The 20,997-nt window shown below is 46.9% G+C and overlaps 1 protein-coding gene across 1 annotated transcript in view; it reads right to left on the bottom strand.

Annotated features, from left to right (window-relative positions):
* Positions 1-20,997, bottom strand: part of SLCO3A1 (solute carrier organic anion transporter family member 3A1) — a 139,934-nt gene that overhangs the window by 15,831 nt on the left and 103,106 nt on the right. The window contains 4 exon segments of the mRNA XM_086620482.1: positions 499-663; positions 8,858-8,944; positions 8,947-9,120; positions 12,685-12,783. Coding sequence (XP_086476608.1) covers positions 499-663; positions 8,858-8,944; positions 8,947-9,120; positions 12,685-12,783 — 525 coding nt within the window.

Here is a 20,997-nt window from a genome sequence, read left to right on the forward strand (position 1 = left end):
AGAAAGGACGGACTAGCAGGAGAAACTGGGCTTCCTAACCCAAATGGAGATGGGCTGGAGAACTCTGAGATACCTGAACCATAAGACAAGTAGTTTGATGGGCAGACCTGTCGCTCAGCGAGCAACTGCAGTCTTGGGCAACCTAACGGCCCAATCTGGTTGGGATTTCTGCTGTACTTCAGGGCCATCAAGGACATTCATATCCGGGCTGTATCACACCACTTCTCACACAATGGGCTCGGCTACAGGGGAAGTGATTGCAGTGGGCTGTGGTGGAGAGCGCAGTTGAGGAGGAAGGACACGGGAGGTCTGCTCTGGGCTCTGCAGCCAAAGCACAGTTGGAGCTCAGCCCTGCCACTCATGGACACATTTCTAGATGCGGGGCAAGTTACTTTTTGGGCAGCCTAACCAGTAAGCCTGGCTGCAGTTACCAGTCACACTGAACACTTTTAGATGCCTTTGGACACTAGAGACTTGGTGGCCCCTGTGGTTACTCACCCAGGAGCTGGTTGGCAGATGAGGTGGTGAGGTTGAACTGCTGCTCCAGGTACTTTCCCAGGAAGGCGGCGAAGCCGGCCACCACCGCGATCTCCATGCAGGCAGCCAGGATGATACAGGTGAAGACAGGATTGGAGAGCAAGTGCTTAGTTACTTTGGGGATCACTAGAAGAGAGAAAAAAGGGAGAGATGTTTTTGTGTAGGCTCTACTCAAGGTGCTGGAGGTGCCTTGCTGCTCTCCCGCAGGACAAACTCCAGCATTAGGAGTAATTTTCTCTTCTGCACAGACAAACTGGTTGAAAAGTGGCAACAAAATGAAAAGGGCCTCACAAGGATATCTAAAGATTCAGATGCCAGGAGGGTACAAAAAGAAGTCACTTATCATTATGTTTACATCTTACAGATGATTTTGAAATTCAGAAGGATCAGCGTTTTCTAATATTGCCTTTGTTTCCCCCATAAGGAGGTCAATCAAAGCCTAGTATTTTCTTTCTCCTTCTCCTTTCCCTACCTGCTCCTCATGAGCAATGCTGAGCCAGCCGATGGGTGTCATGAGTACTGTACTTGGCACCGCACAAATTCTTGCAAGCTTTCAGACAGAAGCTAACCCAGTTCACACTTAACGTTTCCTTCACCTGACATCCAGATTTGCTTCATTTCTTATTCCCACATAACTCTGCCTCGCTTGCTGAAGGAGTTACCCTCAGGCATAAGGGACCTCATGCTTGGGACAGACACGTTAGCCTGAGTGTTGCCATAAATGAAAGCTTGATCAGCCAAGCGATACCTTCCATGTAGATCCCACCAGTCTCAGTGGCTGCAAGGGTGGAAGGGGACACCCTTCCAGTGTGAGTGAGCTACTCACTGTGTAACACACGCACATACACACTTGCTTTAGTTTCATGATCCCTTGCTCCTCCCTCCCGAATCATTAAGCGTCCAGAGCCCTCTTCTCCAAGCCCGTCTCTATTTCCGATAAGCAAACACGAGTTACCTTACAAAGGGAAATCTGGCTAATGAATCAGATAGCACATTTTCTACTTCAGCGAACATTTTAATTATTGCCAAGATAACACAGCTTGAAGAGGAGAGCATCCCAGTACAGAAGAGAGCCTTGCTTTGTCTCAATACCTGATGACTAATTTCTCCCTGAATTAAACGTGAAAATCATTAAGTTTGAAAATTACCTCGCTGAAGTGTGGTGAAGCCTCAATGGACCCCTATTTGCATTTTGAAAATCCATCCCCCACATCCCCTGTGGTGTACCAGGGTCTGGCAGACGACAGAATTTTCTGGTGTTGGCTTCTGTTTTTCCTTAGGGTTTTTTTTGGTGTGAAATCTAATTGCACTGGCCTCAGCAAGTAAAGGAACAGCTCTTTGTCAAGGCTCTGCTAGGGTCCCCTTGGTTCTTTCTGTGGGGGGGCAGGGGGAAAGGGTTATAATTAGTTTTGATCCAACTTTTTTGGAAGGGACCACTCCACAGTTTCTGGTCTCTTTACATCACAAATGTTTTTTCATGCTATATAAAATACTTGCTTCCTGAGGATTTGCTGAACATAATGAAGGTGCAGGAGGCATAGTATTTTTACGAGAACAAGGGAGAGGAAAAGAAAAAGAGAGGAAAAAAAAAATACTGTGAGGGAGGAAGAGGAGTGTGTGGGGATTCAGATGCGGCTAGATCTCAGAAACCACCTGCTACCTCCCTCAATTCTCTGCTGGCCACCTACAGAATTTCCCCTTCTTGCCAGGAAAACGAGGGAAAATGCGAAGGTGGACTTGGCAGTGCTGAGCCTAGAAAGCCATATTTAAGGTATTAATGCCTGTTGTGCCTCTGGAGTTCAGTTTGTTTGAGATTAATGGATTCCTCAAGATGTAACTTTGTGCCAATTCAAATGGAAAGACACAAAGGTCTACCACTAACTTTATCCACCAAGTAATAACAATGACAGCCTCTCTTTTGCAGAAGGGAGTTAAAGATCATGGACATTTATTTCTGAAGTTGGCAAGGCTCGTACCAACCCATCATGCATTGCCAGGACCAAAATTCATCCTTCATACTCAGGGAAGGACAGCAAAGATTTTGCAGAGTTATTGCACCATCTCACTCAAGAGAGGAGGCCCTTGTGTCAACGAGACCCATCACTTCATCATTGCTTCTCCTCTCTGTGTGTCTGGGTGTGTTTTCTGGGACAGATCCTGTCCTACAGTGCATGTTTGACCAGCGTCTACTGCAACGAGGCTCTGTACCAGCTGGAGGGTATGATACAAAACCCAGTGCAAAGAACACACAGGCAACGGAGGCAATGCCTGGCAGCCTCCATCATGTCCTCAGCTAGGAGCCAGGGCCAGCTCGTTCCCTTTCATTTTCTAAGGGAAATGACAGGAGGCTCCTCATAGAAATGAATATCCTTTTGTCTTGCCACTGCCACCTGTTAAGATGAATCATTTGACACCTGCCGCTGCTTTATCTATCTCAGTTCTTGGGGTGAAATACCTCTGAGAATAAGATTAAAAGTCAGCAGTGAAGTTTAAAAATCTCTTGATAGTTTAGAGTGACGTGCTTTCAGCTGCCTGGCATATGGTGCTGGGTATGAAGAGGGAAGGGAAAATGTCTGGCGAGGGACAGTAAAGCCCTGGAGAACACAACAGCTAAGTGTAGTGTTTCTTCACTGGAGCTGATCCCAGCAGAAGTCATGGGAAATGTTACTCTGTGCCTCGCTGGCCCAAAGGTTAGCTGAACGCTTTGTAGCAGCACTTCGGAGCTACAAATTTGAAGTTCATTTGCCAAATGGGAAAAGGAAAAGGTTTTTTGGATTCAAAAGAGAGTCTCAAAAAATCTTCTTGAAGAACCCACAAGCTATATCAGACTTGGCACAGAAACACTCACCTTCCCATGCTCAGAAGGATGACTTCATTTAACATCCTTATGCACCCTCTACACTACAGAAAACGACGGCAGAAAAGCACTTTCGATTGCCATGGCAAGGTACACTGAGAACAAGAAACCTCAGCCTCTTACAACTGCTGAAGTACTTAAAACCCAACACTTCAGTCCTTCCATTTGCAGCGTTGGTCATAGGATCATCCATAGGTTGGAAGGGACCAGGAGGATGTCCCAAAGCTCTCCATCACTCCTGCTAATCTCTTGACTTCCCACCTTTTAACACGCCAAGCGACACCTGTGCCGAGGCATCAAGCATCCCCGCTATCTCCTGCTGTGGGGCCAGCTGTGGGTGACAGGCCATGGGCTTGACAAGCAAACACACTTATGTACACCAAGTAGCTTTGATTTGTCACTAAACATCAGGGAGTACCAGGGATAATTGGCAACCTCATTACATGAGGTTTAACTACTCTCCAGAAACGACAAACTATAATCATCACGTTGGTGCTTGAAATGAATTGTTTGGAACATTACAATCACCAAGGCCCCTTTTTCCAGTTGGAGCACCCTACAGAGACATGTTTTCAATTTGCAGTAAAGATGAGGAACACAGAAAGTAAAGTAATAAATTGGAGGGAGGTTTACAGCCCAGTCCACCTAGGACAGTACGGTGAGGGAAAGGCGAAATACAGCATTGAGCCAAAATACTACTTTCTAACAGCAACGTAGGCAGCAAGCCTCAGATCTGAATAGAAAACAAAAGGCAAAGTCTCCACCTGGCTTGAGAAATAAGGGATGAAGAAAATAGTGCAGGCAGCAAGAAGAAAAAACCTCCTGGAAAGAGGCAGCTCCTATAAAAGAGAAGATGGAGTGAGGCAAGAGGTGCTGAAGATATCTCAGATGAGTTTAATATGTCCAAATCTGTGTGGACTTGGCAAAATTAGCATCATGAAGGATATGAAGGAAAAGGGTGATACCCATGTCAAAGAGGCTTCTCGGCAGATACAAGCGTGAAACAACAGTAATGTTCTCACTGATGGAAAGCAGGTCCCTCTAGATAATCAGCTTGCCTTCGGCAACCACCTTTGCTCAATTTCAGAGGGGCATGTAAACCTCCCTCACCCATGTCATGGAGGTCACGGCAAGGCACAGTATCTTTTCGGAGACAGACATACTCTGCCTGACCTCAGCTGCTGCTCAGCTTCTGCCCCGAAGCGGGCAGGTTGAAGGCCTTTCTGAAATAATCAAAGCTTCTGATAACAAGGATGCTGGCTTTGAAAAAGTCAAGAACCACCTGTCAAAAAAGCCCTCATCCTCAAGAAAGCCAGCTCACAGGAAGCTCGGAGACCGATGGGACCTGATGTGGGGCCTTTTATGATCAGCCACCTCCCCTTTATCTACGATTAGGATTTCTCAGCAAGCCTTTTAGATGTTGGTGGCGAGCCAAGATCCAAATCCAAAAGGCATTAAGGTCATGCTACCTGTCTGGATCAGGGCCAAAGACTCAGCACTATGGCCATGAATTAAGGTACAGATGGAACCCTCCCCAAAAGGTTGTCACTATGACTTGTTAGAGCCGTGAATTTAAAACTACTCGTGTTAGCCGTTAATCCCACTCAATCCTATGAACTCCCATCGAGGACTATAGGCTCTCCATGACCCAGGACACCCCCCTGCACAGCTGGGAGCTTCTGGCCCAGCACTATATGTCTGCTCCTAGAGAGCACTTTTGGGGAGAGAAATCCAGGATTCAGAGCAGCTCCTTCTCTAGATATTCAGCAGATTGGTGCACAGAGCAGGAAGGACCCGAACAGAAGACAAGACAGCTGTCAGCTGTACATCCCAGCTCTCCTACGCTTTTGGAAATGAGGCTGAACAGAAACCAAAACGTTTCCAAATCTAGGGAATTCGCAGGTTTGAAATTCATTTAATTCCACAGTGAGTTTTCTTTTAATTCCTTGCGAATGAGCTTCTCGCTCCAAACCTGAAGGATTCCATATCAATTTCAATCCTTTTAGGTTTTTAATCTCTCTCACTAGACGGGCAGGTGGAAGGTAATGGATTTCTGGTTTAAATCATTGCAAAACAAAATGCATTTAGAGTAGAATGTTTCAGAGGTGTTAAAGATAAAGCCAAAGAAGCATTTTGAAACCAAATTTCATCAGAACTGACCGCTCAATTCAGTAGATGCAACATTTCTGTACGAAAGAATAAAAAAGATTTTAACAAAACATTTCCAAGCACGTCCTGGAGCAGGCGGTGGGTTAGAGGCGGTGTGTTAACACCGAGGGGGAGGGCAGATGCCGGACAGACACGAGCAGAGGGCACAGGTGCCCCGACACAGCCGAGCATCGTCTCCAGCCCTGAATAGCACAGAGGTCCCCACAGCAGACCAGAGGAAGGAAAGCAAAGCTGTGCCCCGATGACAGCAAAGACTGCCGCAGCCCACGCCTGAAGCGCTTCCACAGACCATACGGAGAGTGGAGAGCTGGAAAACCCTGCCAGGCTGCCAGCCGAGAGCAAAGAGCAACAGCAGCATTTATCCCTCCTCTCCCTGCTATTAATCCTTCACTTCCCTGTGCTCCCAAATGGATTTGCGTTGCTTAACTGAAATACTAATCAGGTAAAGCAGTGCAGCATTCACACGCCAGTTTAGCAACGGTAAGCACCTCCCAGGACTGTCCCAAAGCTATTTTGCCCAACCTGCCGTGTCCCCTTGCAGAGCTGCTGTGGCAGCCACCCACCACCTCTGCTGCCTTTGATTGCCTCTTCACCTCGTGATGTTCAAAGGCATAGTTTTTGTTTCAAGTTCAAAGCTCCTCTTAAGGATGCTTCTTTTCCCAGCGTGAAAATACTCCACAGGAAGAGATGCCATGGAGTCCCAAAAGCTGGGCCCTCCCTCCTGTTTAGACCTTGATAGAGATGTAAAAGACTTTTTGACACTTGGAGCACGTTGCTTTTATATCAGTCCTAGCTCTTCTGTGTGCTGAGGCTAGAGAAAGCCAAGGAATCTCACCCAGCCCTGCATCTCACTGTCTTTCAGCTGATCTTGTAGTGTCTCGAGCATCCTCCCATGTGCCAGACATGCCACGTCGCTGGGTGACAGCTGTGACCCAGCTGGGAACACGTCTCCAACTGACACCGCCCCGCTTCCTCTCCTGCCATGTCCACTCACTTGCAGCAGTTGCTGTAAGGCTTAGGGAAAAAATAAAATAAAATAAAAAATAATCAAACCTCTTTGATAGCCAAAAAGGAGACCCAGCTTGGTCTCTAAGGATGCACTGTTGACACATAGTGTGTCCAGAGAAACAAATCTTCCTCCCCACACTGTGCACAAGAGATGGACAATCCACACCTCCATGCAAACGTGGACTTAGAGCCAGTGCACACCTGTCCAGGACCGAGCTGGAGAAACAACACTTGCTAAAAAGGAGTCAGAGTTACGGCCACACAAACCCTGATGAGCACTTCCACACCCAACCGCATGTACTGGTACCTCCTCTGCTGTTCAGCTTCACAAATGCAGGCAAATCCAAAGCCCATAATAGACAGAAGACATGACTACGCATGCACATACAATATATACTGTATATAATTACCAGTCCTTTTTATCCCAGGAAAAAGACTACACAGTCTAACTTTCCCCAAAGGAAACTTTATACAATCAACAAATAGATTAAAGATACGAGGTCCTGCCACACAGGAATGCATATATATGTTTCAGCTGCTGGCAAAATAATGTATATGCACAGCAAGATTCAACCCATCACCTTAAACAGGGCTCATCAGAAATGAGTGAGGCGTGTTTGCCTTCTCCTGGGGTATGTGTCCAAACATCTCCTCCAGGCTGGCACTTCAGCAAACAGGACTCTTGACCACGTTCTGACTGTGACAATAGGGGCAAGGGACTTGAAAGGAGATGTCAGCTACCAACACCACGTCGTCTGTGACAGCCTCAAAAGCATAACTAAAAAGGTCATTCCTTGTCTTATTTGGTGTGATGTAAATTGTATTTCAAAGTCCATCTACAAAGAGACTTCTGGAAGGCCGACTGATCCAAAATGGGGTTACCTGCAATAAGATGACTAACGTTACTGCCTCCTGATGTAATCAATACTTTAAAGCATGTGGATGTGGCAGTTGAATTTCTCTACTTCAAAGAGCAATAGATGCTCTAGCAACCCCCCCATAGCCTCTCTGTGGGCAAGAAACTCAGCTTGCTCAGCACCATCCTCGGGCAAAACTGCTGCCTCTCCATGCAGCAGGAACATACTGTATTCTTTAATTCCTCTATAGCAAAGTCTGCAAAAATTTCCAGTGCCTCTTCCAAAAACACAGTGGCCTGAAGCAGACACTGCAATGAGTCCACAACAAAAGCCACAGAATTATCCAGATGGATGTAACAGGAAAAAGCTCATTCCCCAAACCCAAGAAAATCCTTGCAACAAGGACAAAAGGATGATGAAATTCCTTTTACTGACAAATTTCAAACAATTTATCTCTTTACCTTTCTTTTGAATTTTCTCATCGAGTCAAAATCTCACATCTTTGACCTTTCCTTAATGAACAACCACATCAACTATTCAAGGCATTTTTATATTTCAGAATACACTTTTTTCCCCAAAGTCTCTTTTTCCTTCCTACCTGCAACTCATTCAACTCCCAATTAAGGCGACTGCGCAGGGAGTAAGTGATTTTGTCCTCATTTATCTAATGCATCAGGCAGTAACGAAACCCCCTCTGCCACAGTGACAGAGAGTGGGAAGCAACCACCAGCGCTACAGAACCACCCTCTCAGATGAAGCATTTTCTAGTGCAGCCTGTGGAAAGAGTATCTGCCCACACTCCCCAGCAAAATATTGGATCCTTAACTGACCTTAATTAGAGGCAAGTCTGTTTCCATCGCTGCAGGACACGACGTGGGGTTTTCTACGCTAATTTGCTGCAAGCCACGTTCTGCCCTGCCACTTTGCTGCTATTCTGGGCTGGTATCTACCTTAGTTTATGAGCTGCGGTGGTGCCCAGCGTCACTGCTTTGTACCTGGCACTGCGCTAAGCTGCAGCACCAATGCCGAGAGCTCCCAACTTCTTTTAACTGCCCTTGCTGGCTCCCTCGCTTTTTCAGGAGGCAGAGAGGAGCAGGACAATAGAAGGGAAAGAAGTTCACAAATTGCTTTAGCAACTATGTTGCCCTTCACTTTTTTATCAACTCTACAAGACTATCGTGCATTTCTGAAGCTTTGTAGTTTAAAAAAACCCTAAACCTTTCAAGTGGAACAAAGTCTTTCTCTAAATGAGGACAATGCCAGAGACAATTAGAAGCTAGGGACTGAAATTTCACGATACTGAGTTTTTTAGGGGATTTTTTTGGGGGGTAGAGGTAGATAGCCCAAATCAGAGACCAATTATAAATCCAACCAGGTGTTAATCTGTCACTGACTCTCACAGAAAATGTGACAAGAGCCCACATCTCACCTCGCAGCTGCTGGAAGCAGGTCGTGCTGCTCTCCCCCTCCAGAGCGTGCCGCAGGACCCCGTTGCTCGGCTTGGGTCTCTCGTAGTCCTCTCGGGAAGCATGGCCTGCTCGCTCTCCCCAGCATGCTCTGGCCGCGGGGGCAAGGACTGCGGGAAGCCGAACATCGGCAGGGACGAGAAGAAGAGTAAGGCACCACACAGCAGGAAGCCTCCCCACCACGCACCGATCCACCGAGGGTCATCTGGGGTGATGTCCAGCTTACCTGCAAGGGGACACACATGCACGTGTCAGTGCTTGACCACAGGGAGAGGGAAGATAGTAGTATTGATGATCCTGTAGGTTGGAAGATGGTTGTTGGGGTCTCTGTTGGCTGGTGAGGGGTTCCCAGACACAAGGTGGGGACCCACGGTGCATCTCACACCAATACCGTGTGAGCAACCAGTGCATAACGACCTCCACATCCAAGAAGTCCTTAGGACGAGTAACCTGTCACCTTGTCTATCTAGATGGTACATCCAGCTTCTGCAACACCCTGTAATCAGAGTCTCCAGTGTCTGGCTCTGCCAGCTCTAGGAAGTTGCTATGCACCAGTCAGTGTCCCCCATGCTGGCACTGAGGTTTCAGACATCACTATCCCAGCGTGTCAAATGTGCACACACAGCTGACATACCTACTGGGACAAAGATCTGCATGGAGAAGCAGCAGCACTGACAAGGACATCGCATCTCTATCCTGGCTTACCCTTTTTTTATTTTTCCAGGAGGACAACGTTTTCCCTGCTTTGAATTCATAGCGCTTTTCAGCAAAGGAGACATGGGCGTTTGGGCTTTATGTGCACCTGTGACTGTGTGGAGGGTTAAACAGTCCTAAATATTGGAAGAGAAACACACCTACTGCATCAAATGGGCTCAGAAAAGTAGAGAAATCATCAGAAAATGAAGAAAAGCAGAGTAAAAGGCAAGAGTATCCTGTAGGCCATCACTCAGTGGAGATAAACAAAAAGAAGGCTCTGGAGTCAGTTTAGGGGAATAAAAATAAGCAGCAGGAGAGAAGAAACTGTGTTCTTAACAGCCGCCTCGTAAGCTGGTGGAGGGTGCCCAGCACCGAAGCTGACTCCCTGGGGAGACCCAGTCTGCGTGGCTGGAATAACAAGCTCCTCCGTTCATGATGTCTGTCTGGTTACCACCACTCTGAAAAATCTGTCTCCAGCGAGGCAATCAAGTTGTCTCTCAAGCAGAGATGGAAGGAAACTCTTTTCTCCTTAGGGAAAATAACACACAGCTCTCAAATATATATGAAGTTTGAAAAATAATGTTTTGGAGGGATTGGATTCTTCTGCTGTTATTTCCTCCTGCCTGAAGTGTATTTTTTCAAGTTCTTGAGAACACAGCTACATGAAGAGCCACATAAACCAAGGTCTTCTTCACATCCCCCTCCTAAAATAAGTCCTGTAGGGAGGGCAGCACAGCAGCATGCCATGGCATCCCACACCTCCTGCCTGAAATGGGGAGCAGGACAGGGCTCAACCCTCTAGAGCTCAGTCTCCTCATGCCACCCTGAGCTCCAAGGCAGAGCCAGCTGCAATGTGGAAACTCTTTCCCATACGAAAATAGACGGAGACCATACGTGTCCCAGCCTTCACATGACAGTGATAGGACCATGGCCAAAGCCAGCTGGACCTGCAGCTAGAAAGCACTATACCCTTCCTATGACCTGCTGAGCCACAGCTCCTCCAAGCTTCTCACTGATAACACTCCACCGTTCTCCTCCGTGGCTCCATATTTGCCTGGAGCTTTTTGAGCTGTAAATTTGGAGCAATGTCTTATGTTAAAAATAGCCAGATCACATCGAATTAACTTTTTAGCTAGGCCAGCATCTTGTCTCTGATGGTAACCAGCTGCAGATTCCCAGAAAGTCCACAAGAATAAAGTCAACATATTCCTGATATTACTTTTGTGATTTGTGGCTCAGGGGATTTCTAAGCTACATTTGGTATCATGTTAATTTTTTCTTCTGTAAAATCATTCAAATGTTTTTGAGTCTATTTGTAGACTTTTAACATCTTACAGTGAGGAGATCTACAGCTTCACGTACTGGGAGAAAAAATATCTTTTTTTGCACATTCATATTTTTGCATAAATTATACTTAATGGTCAAATATGCAATGAGGTTCAAACACGCTGTTGTGGTTTAAACCCAGCTGGCAACTCAGCCCCACCCAGCCGCTTGGTCAATCCTCTGCAGTGGGATGGGAGAAAGAATCGGAAGAGTAGAAGTGAGATAAAGTTGAGAGAGTTGAGATAAAAACAGTTTTATAGGTAAAGCAAAAGCTGTGCATACAAGCAAAGCAAAACAAGGAATTCATTCAGCCATCCCAGGAAAGTAGGGCTCCATCACGTGTAACGGTTACTTTGGAAAACAAATGCCCTCACTCCAAAGGTCCCTCCCCTTCCTTCTTCTTCACCCAGCTTTATATGCTAAGCATAATATCACGTGGTATGGAATATCCCTTTGGTCAGTTGGGGTCAGCTGTCCCAGCTGTGTCCCCTCCCAGCTTCCTGTGACCCCTCAGCCTACTCACTTTTGGGGTGGTATGAGAAGCAGAAAAGGCCTTGACTCTGTGCAAGCCCTGCTCAGCAATAATGAAAACATCTCTGCATTACTAACACTGTTTTCAGCACAAATCCAAGACACAGCCCCATACTAGCTACTATGAAGAAAATCAGCTCTATCCCAGCCAAAACCAGCACACAAGGTCCTCTGCCTACAGGACCAAGCGAGTCTTTGGCATATCTCTGCTAAAGCCAAGGAACAAAAAAGGGGCCACATGGCGTCTGACCAAGTCTCGGCCTTCAAAAAAGATACTTGTTTCCAGCTCATTTAATATTATTTAGATTTCCTCAGCTGCCACATGCATGGGAGACCAAGAAAAGGCAGTAGCACTCCCAGATTTGCACAATTCTGAGTCCTGCAAGTTTCAGCTCCATCCAAATGCATCCTGGTAAGATGTATTTGCAACATCATCAAACCAGAATGCACTCTCAAAGAGGACAACACCCCTGCAGCAGGATGAGAGCCTGTGGGATCAGATGGAGCCAGGAACTGTAGAAAAACCGTTTGAAAAACAGGGAAAAGAATGAAACACCACGTTCGCAGTCTATAGCCAAAGGGGAGCAGCGGAGAACAGCCTGGTACACATTGCCCTCTAATGGCAACGAGCACATAGTGCAGGTAGGAATAAAAGTTTGCAGAGTGTTTTCTTAATGAACAAAAAGACAATCTGCGAACAGCTTGCTTTAACCCAAGTGCAGAGTTAAAACGAGTAATAATTAGCACTGCTTTGGGAAAAAGTAGTAATTCTGTGGGACTGAACTTGTCCAACCAGACAGGGTCATCCACATAAGGTCATCCAGACCATCAGCAAGCCTGGGTGGTCTTTCCAGGTCCCAGGGACAGCAGCTCTTCAGATTTCATTGCGTGCCCTGGACCCGGCTCCCCTGGTAGGACAATGCCCAGGGCTAGTGGTGTGCCTTGCCACGATGATACTTTCAGGTGGCCCTCTAAGAGCTAGGCTGAAACTCATATCGCAGTACAAAAGCCCATACAAGGGAACAAATTTTATCTACTACAAACTTATTATCTATGAGGATAGAGTTGAAAACTTTTAAATCCCAATCATAAAACTCCTCTAAAAGTGACACCCATACATGCAAGAGGGACTCAAGCTGGAATGAAAAGCATTTTTCAGCTTGTGAGCATCAACATTTTTGTCCTGCTGATCCAACGTTAACATGCTTGATTTGAAATCAAACCCAGTTCTCCTTACTTGTGTCAATGAAGACAGCATCCACGTAGATTTTGGTACAGAAGGAGCCCAAGATAAATCCACAGGCTGGTCCAAATACCAGCATCGTAAACAGGATCCCTGCAAGGAGAAAGAAAAGAGAAAATTAGTATTAGGCTCAGGTTATTCATTGCAAGTGGTTCTGCTTGTCTCCTGCAAGATGCTCTTGCCCTACTGATGCCAAATAGATTGAGATATGTCTCTGTGTTGAATGCTTCAGGCAAAACAGCACCCTAAATGCTTTTTGCTTTTGAGTATCTCTTCAGGAAAAGGAGCAGATGAAGCTGTGATAACACTGAACGATTTCTATTGAGCTGAGAAGACAGTGCGGATGTATACTGTGTTTTGGTTGGCTGGCTGCTCTAGAAGATGTCTTACTCAAAAGCACAAGGTAAAACAGACCTGCCTTCTCCCCACAAGGAAGCCTTTACCTTTACCACCTCCAGCTAAATTCTTGGTAGACAAGAATGTTTGCAGAGTTTAGGGCCAGCAAATCTGTGAAATGCAGAGTTGCCACAGACTGCTGGATAAGTTCCTTTACAGAGGTAGGGGCACTCTTCCAAATCTGTGAAGCCCTTCTACCCACCATACTCACACGGCAAATATTCCCCAAGGCACATGGTTCTTCCAACTTCACACAACTGTTTGCTCCTCCTGCAAAAACTGCATGAAATTGCCAGTGTATTGCCAGGCGGAGAGCTATTATAAGCAAATTACTTATTTGCTTCAATACAATATCTAGAAGCATTTATTCTCACTCCCATTTTGGCCCTGAAACAGGAATGCTACAGGCACACTGCCAGCTCTTAATTATCCAGGGAAGAAAGGCAGGGGGACGTAAGGATAATCCAGAAAAAGAAGCAGCAAAGATAACACAAAAAATTTGTTAATTAGACAATAGGAACATCTTTGGTACCTTCACATTTGGAGTAGAAAAACAACAAAAAGTCCCCAAGGACCCTTGTACACAGCTTTCCAAAAGAAGCATGGTCAGGTCCGAGCAGCATGGAACGGAGCAGTGCCCACTCGTTTGCTCTGGCGCCAAACGTTGCTGATGGATCCATGTGTGCGGTGAGGGGGATGGTTCTTTGGAACCCTCGGCCAGGGATGCACCAGCCTGTGCTGGCACCAGTCTTGGTGACGCTGCACTTCAGAAACATCCCATGAAGGAGCTTGTTTGCATCTGGATGCTTTGCTTGCTCATCTCGGTGCATTCGTAACACACTTCATTGCAGCTATCTCAGCCCCAAAGTTCCTTAACTGGAAACTTTTAATTCCCAAGTTCTCTCTCTGTACGTTTCTCAAGAGCTGGAGAAGTAATCAGAACTGCAAAATATTTCCAGGACACCACCAGCCCCACGCAAGGCAAACCACACCTGCCGAGGACAGCTTAGAGAAGCAGAATAAGCTGGTATGGTCAGAAACAACTTCACCTTCATTTTTACAACGCAGAGAGCAAACTAACTCCTCTACATTTGTAGCACTGGGACTTGGCTGCATTAATAACTAGGTACAAAGCAATGGCATCTCCAGCCAGATGCTCACACAGGAGCCTAGCACGTTAACGCCTGCGTGGCAATTGCCTACAGAAGCAAGAGGGAGAAACAAAGGTGGTGGGAGGAATAACACATCAGGTCGTATGAGCCACGGTAACGAGTCACCGCTGTCAGGACAGCGGCAGAAGTGGCCACCCCTTGCCTGTCTCAGCTCAGCTCCAAGTCGCAGCAATGGCACTATGTTGCAGCCCATGCTGCCAGCTTAAACTAGTCCCCAGAGAATCTGCTCGTGATGTCCATGCCAACAGCCAAGCCAGCCACCTCCTCTCCTGTAGTCACCTTGTCCCTGGGCATCAGGTTTGTGCTCCGCAATCCGGCATTGAGTCGGGGAATTTGTGCCTCTCGATCAACCTGTTCCTTGCTCCCCCAGGGATCTATAAAGCCTCACGTGGGAGATCCCAGTCCCTGGTTACCTGCAGAAGTGCTTTGTGGGATGTGAAATGAAGGACAAGGCAGGTCAGGAGAGCAGGGAAAAGGGATTTCTGCCCAGTGCGCACCCAGCTCCATCTCCCTCTTTCCCAGCCCCAAGGCCTGCCCCACTCAGGGCTATAAAATTTCCAGTGGCATTTTATAAAATATCCACATTGCATTTTTTTTAGTCACTAGATGGCATTAGTGTCTGTCGTGCAACCCATGAGTGCCATGTGGAGCAGGCTGGGTGACGGTGCAGCCCACCATGGCTCCCCAAACACAACCGTGATCGCTACTGGGGTCCTACAGCCACTGGGAGGATCATGCTGACAGCAGGGTGCTGCCTTCACCCACGTATCTGCTGTACGTGCAATCAGGCTGTGCTTTTTGGCTGTTTGCATGCAGGAAATCACAGATTTTAGAACAAACTGTTCTAAAACTGTCAAGTTTTTAGTTGAAGGGTTTAAATACACAACATCTAGCAGAGGAATGGCCATGGTTCTTACTCTGATGAACAAGCTGGCAATCAAAGATCAGGTTTATCTTTGATGACTGAACATTAATTATAAATATCTATGTAATTATGGTCAAGCATACAGGGACACGCTGGGCTTCATATAGTTTGGAGCAGTGCACGTTGTCCCCAGGAGCTGTGCCCAGGGCAGTGGCAAACAGAGCCCACATGTCAGAAGAGGAGCCCTTGGATTTCAGTAGGAGTTATGACATTGCTCTGCTCTTACTTCCCTACCCCAGAAGGTGTAAGGGGAAGAAAAAGCCAAGCAGATCTGAGCATCTCCTCTTTCCAGTCCTGGATCCTCAGCCCCGACCCCGGTACCCAGCAACCAGAGAAACCTGCTCCTCCAGATGTGCCTGAGGACTCTCATCCACAGGGATGACCCTCTCTGAGGGAAGGCTGCTGTGGGCACCAAAGCACTCTGGGCTGCAACAGGTTCCCACAGGCACCAAGGAGCCAACAAGGCTGCTGAACTGCTGTGCCATTGCCTCGATGGGACCTGTGTGTGCAAGCAAGAAGACTGCATGGCCAACAGACAGCTGCTTCCAGGGCACCCACCACCCAGGAGAGGACAGCTCTGGGCATTGCAGGGGACAGGATGAATCAGGCATGACTTGCTCTCCACAGGCAGCAGATATTTGGTTTCCCTTTTTTTGGTTTGTTTGTTTGTTTTTAAAGCCTATTGCTTGTTGATTTTCTGTAACTGTTTAAGAGCTTTGGAGAACTGGGAACACATCAAAATTGTTGTTTGGCACCGATGCAGGCTCACACGGCTAAGCAGGCAGGAGGACAAGGACCAGTTCTAACCCTCTAGGTGACACCTTTGGGTTTGCACCAGTTTTGGGTTGAAGAGGGACAGAAGTTTGTCCCGTGATTGGGTTGTCAGACTGCGTCTATACAGGCAAAACCACAGAACTGAAGTGTGCTTCATGGAGTAACAGGTAAGACAAAGACCATTGAAAAATATCATCCTTCATCAAAAAATCCCAGGGAAGATGTTCCCCTTTTTCCAAAGCAGAAGAAAGCAGGGACCTTTGGCTAGCGATCCATCAGCAGCAGGGAGATGCTTGCAGGGGCAATCAACTCAAATCAAAAGCAAACGTCAAGAAAGCTGTGGCCAGTGCAGGTGCACACACCAGCACCTGCGACAGGTGAATGCTGCCCCTCCTGGCACTATCTGCACTGCGTGGCAAACCACCGCTTCAGAAACAAGCTGTGGCCTCAGGTATTAAAATACCACATTTCATCTCCTGGCAGCTGAAAGCTGGAAGACATTCACTCTGGAACATCCTCGCTAGAGGGCAATGTGGGATAGAGCATCCACTGAGCAGGGACATAGCTATTGAAGATCTTACAATAAGATATTAAATTATTATTCACCTCTAGGCTAGCTTAAGAAACCCTCATGTTAATTGTGGTTTTACTTTTCCCATAGTCTTTCTTAAAATGAAGAAAACACCAGGCTCACCCTATGCCCTTTTCGTTATCTTCATTCAAGACTCCAACAAATCCTACCGTTGCAATAATAGTATTTTACACTTTATGCCACAAATCAAACAAGTCTTGGAGAAACCCAAGGCATGGATTGTTATGATGGATAGTTTAGGCCCTCCAGAGAGCTGGACCGTGCTCCGGGGTCAACAGAGCACATGACTGGGCATAAGAACTAGGTTATGAGGTGACTGGGATACTGCCTGTGGTTGAACATATCTGTGGAATTGAAGGCTTAAGGGGAAATTACCCAAGTTAGAGTTAGCTTAAGACATCCTTTCTCTTTCAGGAAATTCTGCATGATTGCTAGCCATCCCCATTACTAGGAAAACACTTTCCACATCATTCACCTGGTCATGAAACCACAAAGCTGCTGCTTAGTAGAGGATGAAGTCTAGCAAAACCCCTTTTCCCAGTCCTGGGGTTGCTGCTAGGGATAAACATGTGCTAAACTTGTGGCTAGCTTTAACACCACTTGCTAGGTCTTTCCCCGTGTTTCCCTCTAGTTTTTAAATCAGCTTGACTTGATAGAGCCAGAAGGCACTTAATACCAGGAGCAAACAGATCAAAGGTCTAATCCTGGCTCCATCAGTCTCTTCTGAAGCTCCTATTGATGGCAACAAACCTGGTGATCAGTACAGGAGACTGCAGCCTCTCCCTTTTCACTCTCAGCTTAAAATTTATTTCCATTGCTCAGAGCAGTACAGTCAGTAACAAACATCCATCCTCCTTGTAAGGAGAAAGGGAAAACATCCAAGACTGTCCTGGAAACAAATGCTTCTTGCTCTGCAAAGCTGGCTGACCCTCTTCAAAGGGGTCTCTGCTTGGTCCTGCATCCAACGTTTCAAGGAGTGGGGCTTTTCTTTTCTGCAATGTAGTCAGCCCTACACAGACTAGTGAAAGCAGGATGAGAAAGGTTTCTTTCTCCTTTATGTAATTTAGTGTGTGGGTTTTTTTTTTTATTTCCAATCTTAGAATCATTCTTTTTAAAATTCCTTCTAAATTATGGCAATTCTTAGAAAAAAGTCAAGAGCTGCAAATTAAAAAACAAAATGACCTTGTTTTGGGAAAATTCAAACATTTTGTTTAGTAACTCACTTCATTTCAGTTTGGGCCCTTTTAAAGCACAGTTACATTTTATTTTGAAAACAGCTAACCATTTTCAGCTTTCCTGCTCTATTCCCTTCCCCACTCTCCTTGTCTCCAAAAAGGCAGGAAGGAAAAAAAACCACGATCCAGCCAGGCTGGACTGAGAAACCAGAAATATTTTCTTCCCCATCTTTTCAAGTGGAACAATTTGCCAAATCCTACTTTGTCCTGTCATATAACAGACATTATCCAGGGGCTGAGGAAAGGATTGGGACGGAGAGGAGTATTAGATCTGACATTTTGTGATGGGATTTTGTCACTAGCAAGGTCCAGGACTGATAATGCAGTTTTCCATTAGAGCAAAGGGATGGAGCAGCAGCAGGTACCACTACATCTGTGGAGAGACTGTGGCACGGAGATGCTCAGTTGGTCATGCAAAGTGCACAAGAAACAAGTTGTAGAGACAGGGATAAAGGATGTCAATATTTCAGTAATAAAGAGCTGTCCCTTGGCAATCCCAGCTGCTTTCCAGCAGCAACAGGATCCTGAAACAAGCAAACTCGTGTTCTTCGCAGTGTGAAACGGGGGAAACATCAACTCCATCTCTATAATGAATTAACTGGGGACAGTTACTCCCAGCAGAAACCCTCCTGGCTGGAAATAAGACACAGAGGGAGATGCAGCAGGGTTTGCCAGCCTCGCTGGGGTGCAGTGAGGATGCATCGCAGGTACAGTTCAGCGGGGAATAAGAGCAGGTTCAGCACACAGTCAAGTCACAGGCTGAGAAAAAAAACCACGCAGGCAGCTAAAGAACACCATGTCACTTCACTTCAGTGCCTCAGCCCCACCAGGGCCTGAGAACACAAGGAGATTTATTTTGGAGAGCTTCCACCAAGCAGCAGGCGAAGGTGAGCTGGGAAGGTGAGACGGGAGGAGGAAAAGCAGCATCTCCTGCGGCAGGACGGCAGGCAGGGCTCAGCAGGAGTTGTTCTCACTGAAGCCACACATGTTTCTCATCACACTCCCATTTCTACTTCCCAATCCCCTTCCCATACGGTGTTTTCTATGTCTGTCCTCTTCTATCTACAGGCCTCGTTTCTTTAATAAAACGCTGAAGCAAAACGGGGGTTTGTTTTGCTTTATAAAGGAACTAATGCACTTTGTAAGGGGATTTAGTGAATAGTGGTAGCCACGTCAGAAGTACCCTATAACGTGGAGAAATGAGAAAACGAAAAAGTCTTGTTAAGCTGTCATCTTGTCCTACCTCACATTCCTCCTAAGTCCTGATATGAAGCATTACCAGCATCTGCTATTTATTTTGCCCAGTAATAGACTGTGCAATAATGTATAACAGCAGGATATATATTTCTGACTTACTCCTCACAATGTTTATACAAGACCTGCTTCAGGAACATACTCTTTGTATGCTCTTTGGCTTCAAAGGAACTGGTCTAAGAACGCAGGAAAAGGTGCTAAACCAAGAGTTAATCCCCAAAGATGCTGAGGGCTTCTGTCCTTGTCTGCCTCAATACCAAATTGGTCCAAACATCAAATCTGCCAGTCAACAGTCAGCACCACTTCCAGGTTACCACCACGGTGACCTTTTTCAAGCCTTTGCTCTGTGTTGGGTGCCACATGTCTAAGGTTCAACTTAAAGCCCAGTTTTTGGAAATAGGTGAATTCAGCAAGCATCTCACCTTGGTACCCAAGAATCTACCTAGCACTGTGGACCCATCTTGCAGCTCCACACAGGCATCCTGCTGCCAGGACTGAATTGCTATTCTTATTTGTGCCAGGCAGTTTAAAGTCTACCTTGAGCACATGTTCCTGAGTTCCAGTCACCAGTGCAGGCATACCCTGAGCCCAAGGGGTTCAACCAACCTTCCTGACCTTACCAAGTGGCAGACTAAGATGTGATTGATAAATACTCACTTTGGAGAGCTGGAGGAGAGAAAAAAGGATGGGAGGTTACACCAAGAAATGTCAACGTTTCCCTAGTGTTCCCAGCTGCATGATGGAGATGGGTATGGAGCTGAATTACAGCCCCCGTGGTCCCTGCCTACTTCTTCCCAAAGTCCCCCTGTCAAAACAGCCCTGCTGCCAGTCCCAAGAGCCAGCATCAGCAAGAGAAGCCATGCTGCAACTGTTCCCAAAGTGAGGATTTATTTGATGCTGAGAGGAAGGAGATTTGTTCGTGATGCACTTTGGAAAAGTTCAGACACAAAGCCCCTGTGCAAAGCAATCCTCTGCAAATAAAGCCCCAGAAAGCGCTACGAGAATTGCCTCCAGGGACTTGCAATCTCAGTGCAAGTTTGCTTGAGTCATCCAGACACTTCTGGAAAATACTGCTTTCTATTTCCACAGCAACCCTGGTCACCCTTCTAGGACCAACCCTGGGCAAGCCCCTGGTGTAGCAGAGGATCCCATTTTGTTTAGCCATGGAGATGTGGCTGATATCCACCAGGCTCATGGTCCCCTTGAGCCAGGCTGCTCCTGCCTTGGCTCTTCCATGAAAATGAGGATGTAGAAGGTTGTGCACGGAGTTCCTAAGGGGCAGCCCACTTCCAGCAGAGCATATAGCTGAAGCAATGCCTCTTCCCCCTTGCACCATGCCAAGGGACAGCTTTGGAGGGTAAAAAGCCAATCACTTTGGAAGATGTGGGAAATTCTCACCTCTGCAAAGCTAGTGTCATCATCACATCAAGGAACTACGTCTCTGTGGAAGAATGGATCAAGGAGAGAACTGTGATCTCTGTCAAGGATAACAGAAACCAGGTGGTTCAGTGACCATCCCGAAATGCATGTATGGAGGAGGGCAGAGCACACACGCATGCTGCCATAGCCCTGGGGATGCTGCTGCAGACACGGGACAGCATCCTGCCAGGGATGTCATCCCCAGCCCCCTGCCTGCTGCAGGAGTGAGCTCTTTCTAAAAGCACAAAGGGAACTGGCTTTGCAGAGCACAAGATAATCCCAAAACCCTGCTTGTCCCACATTTCCCGCTGCATGGAGGACGGGGCAGGCCGATGCGAAGGGATTACTGGAATATCGTAATTCCTGAGCTCTGCAACCTGCCCTTAAAGAAACACCACCCCAGCACAGCCCGCGGGGACCAAAGGTGCAGCGGGACAGACCGGAGATGCTGTGTTCTCCTGCACACGAGGTACTGGTCCTCAAGGGCTCAGGATAAAGGCTTCTGCATTCCCACTCGATGGGGGAGAGCCCGTTGCATCA

This window comes from Tauraco erythrolophus, chromosome 14, assembly GCF_009769465.1.
Source record: "Tauraco erythrolophus isolate bTauEry1 chromosome 14, bTauEry1.pri, whole genome shotgun sequence".
NCBI lineage: Eukaryota > Metazoa > Chordata > Aves > Musophagiformes > Musophagidae > Tauraco > Tauraco erythrolophus.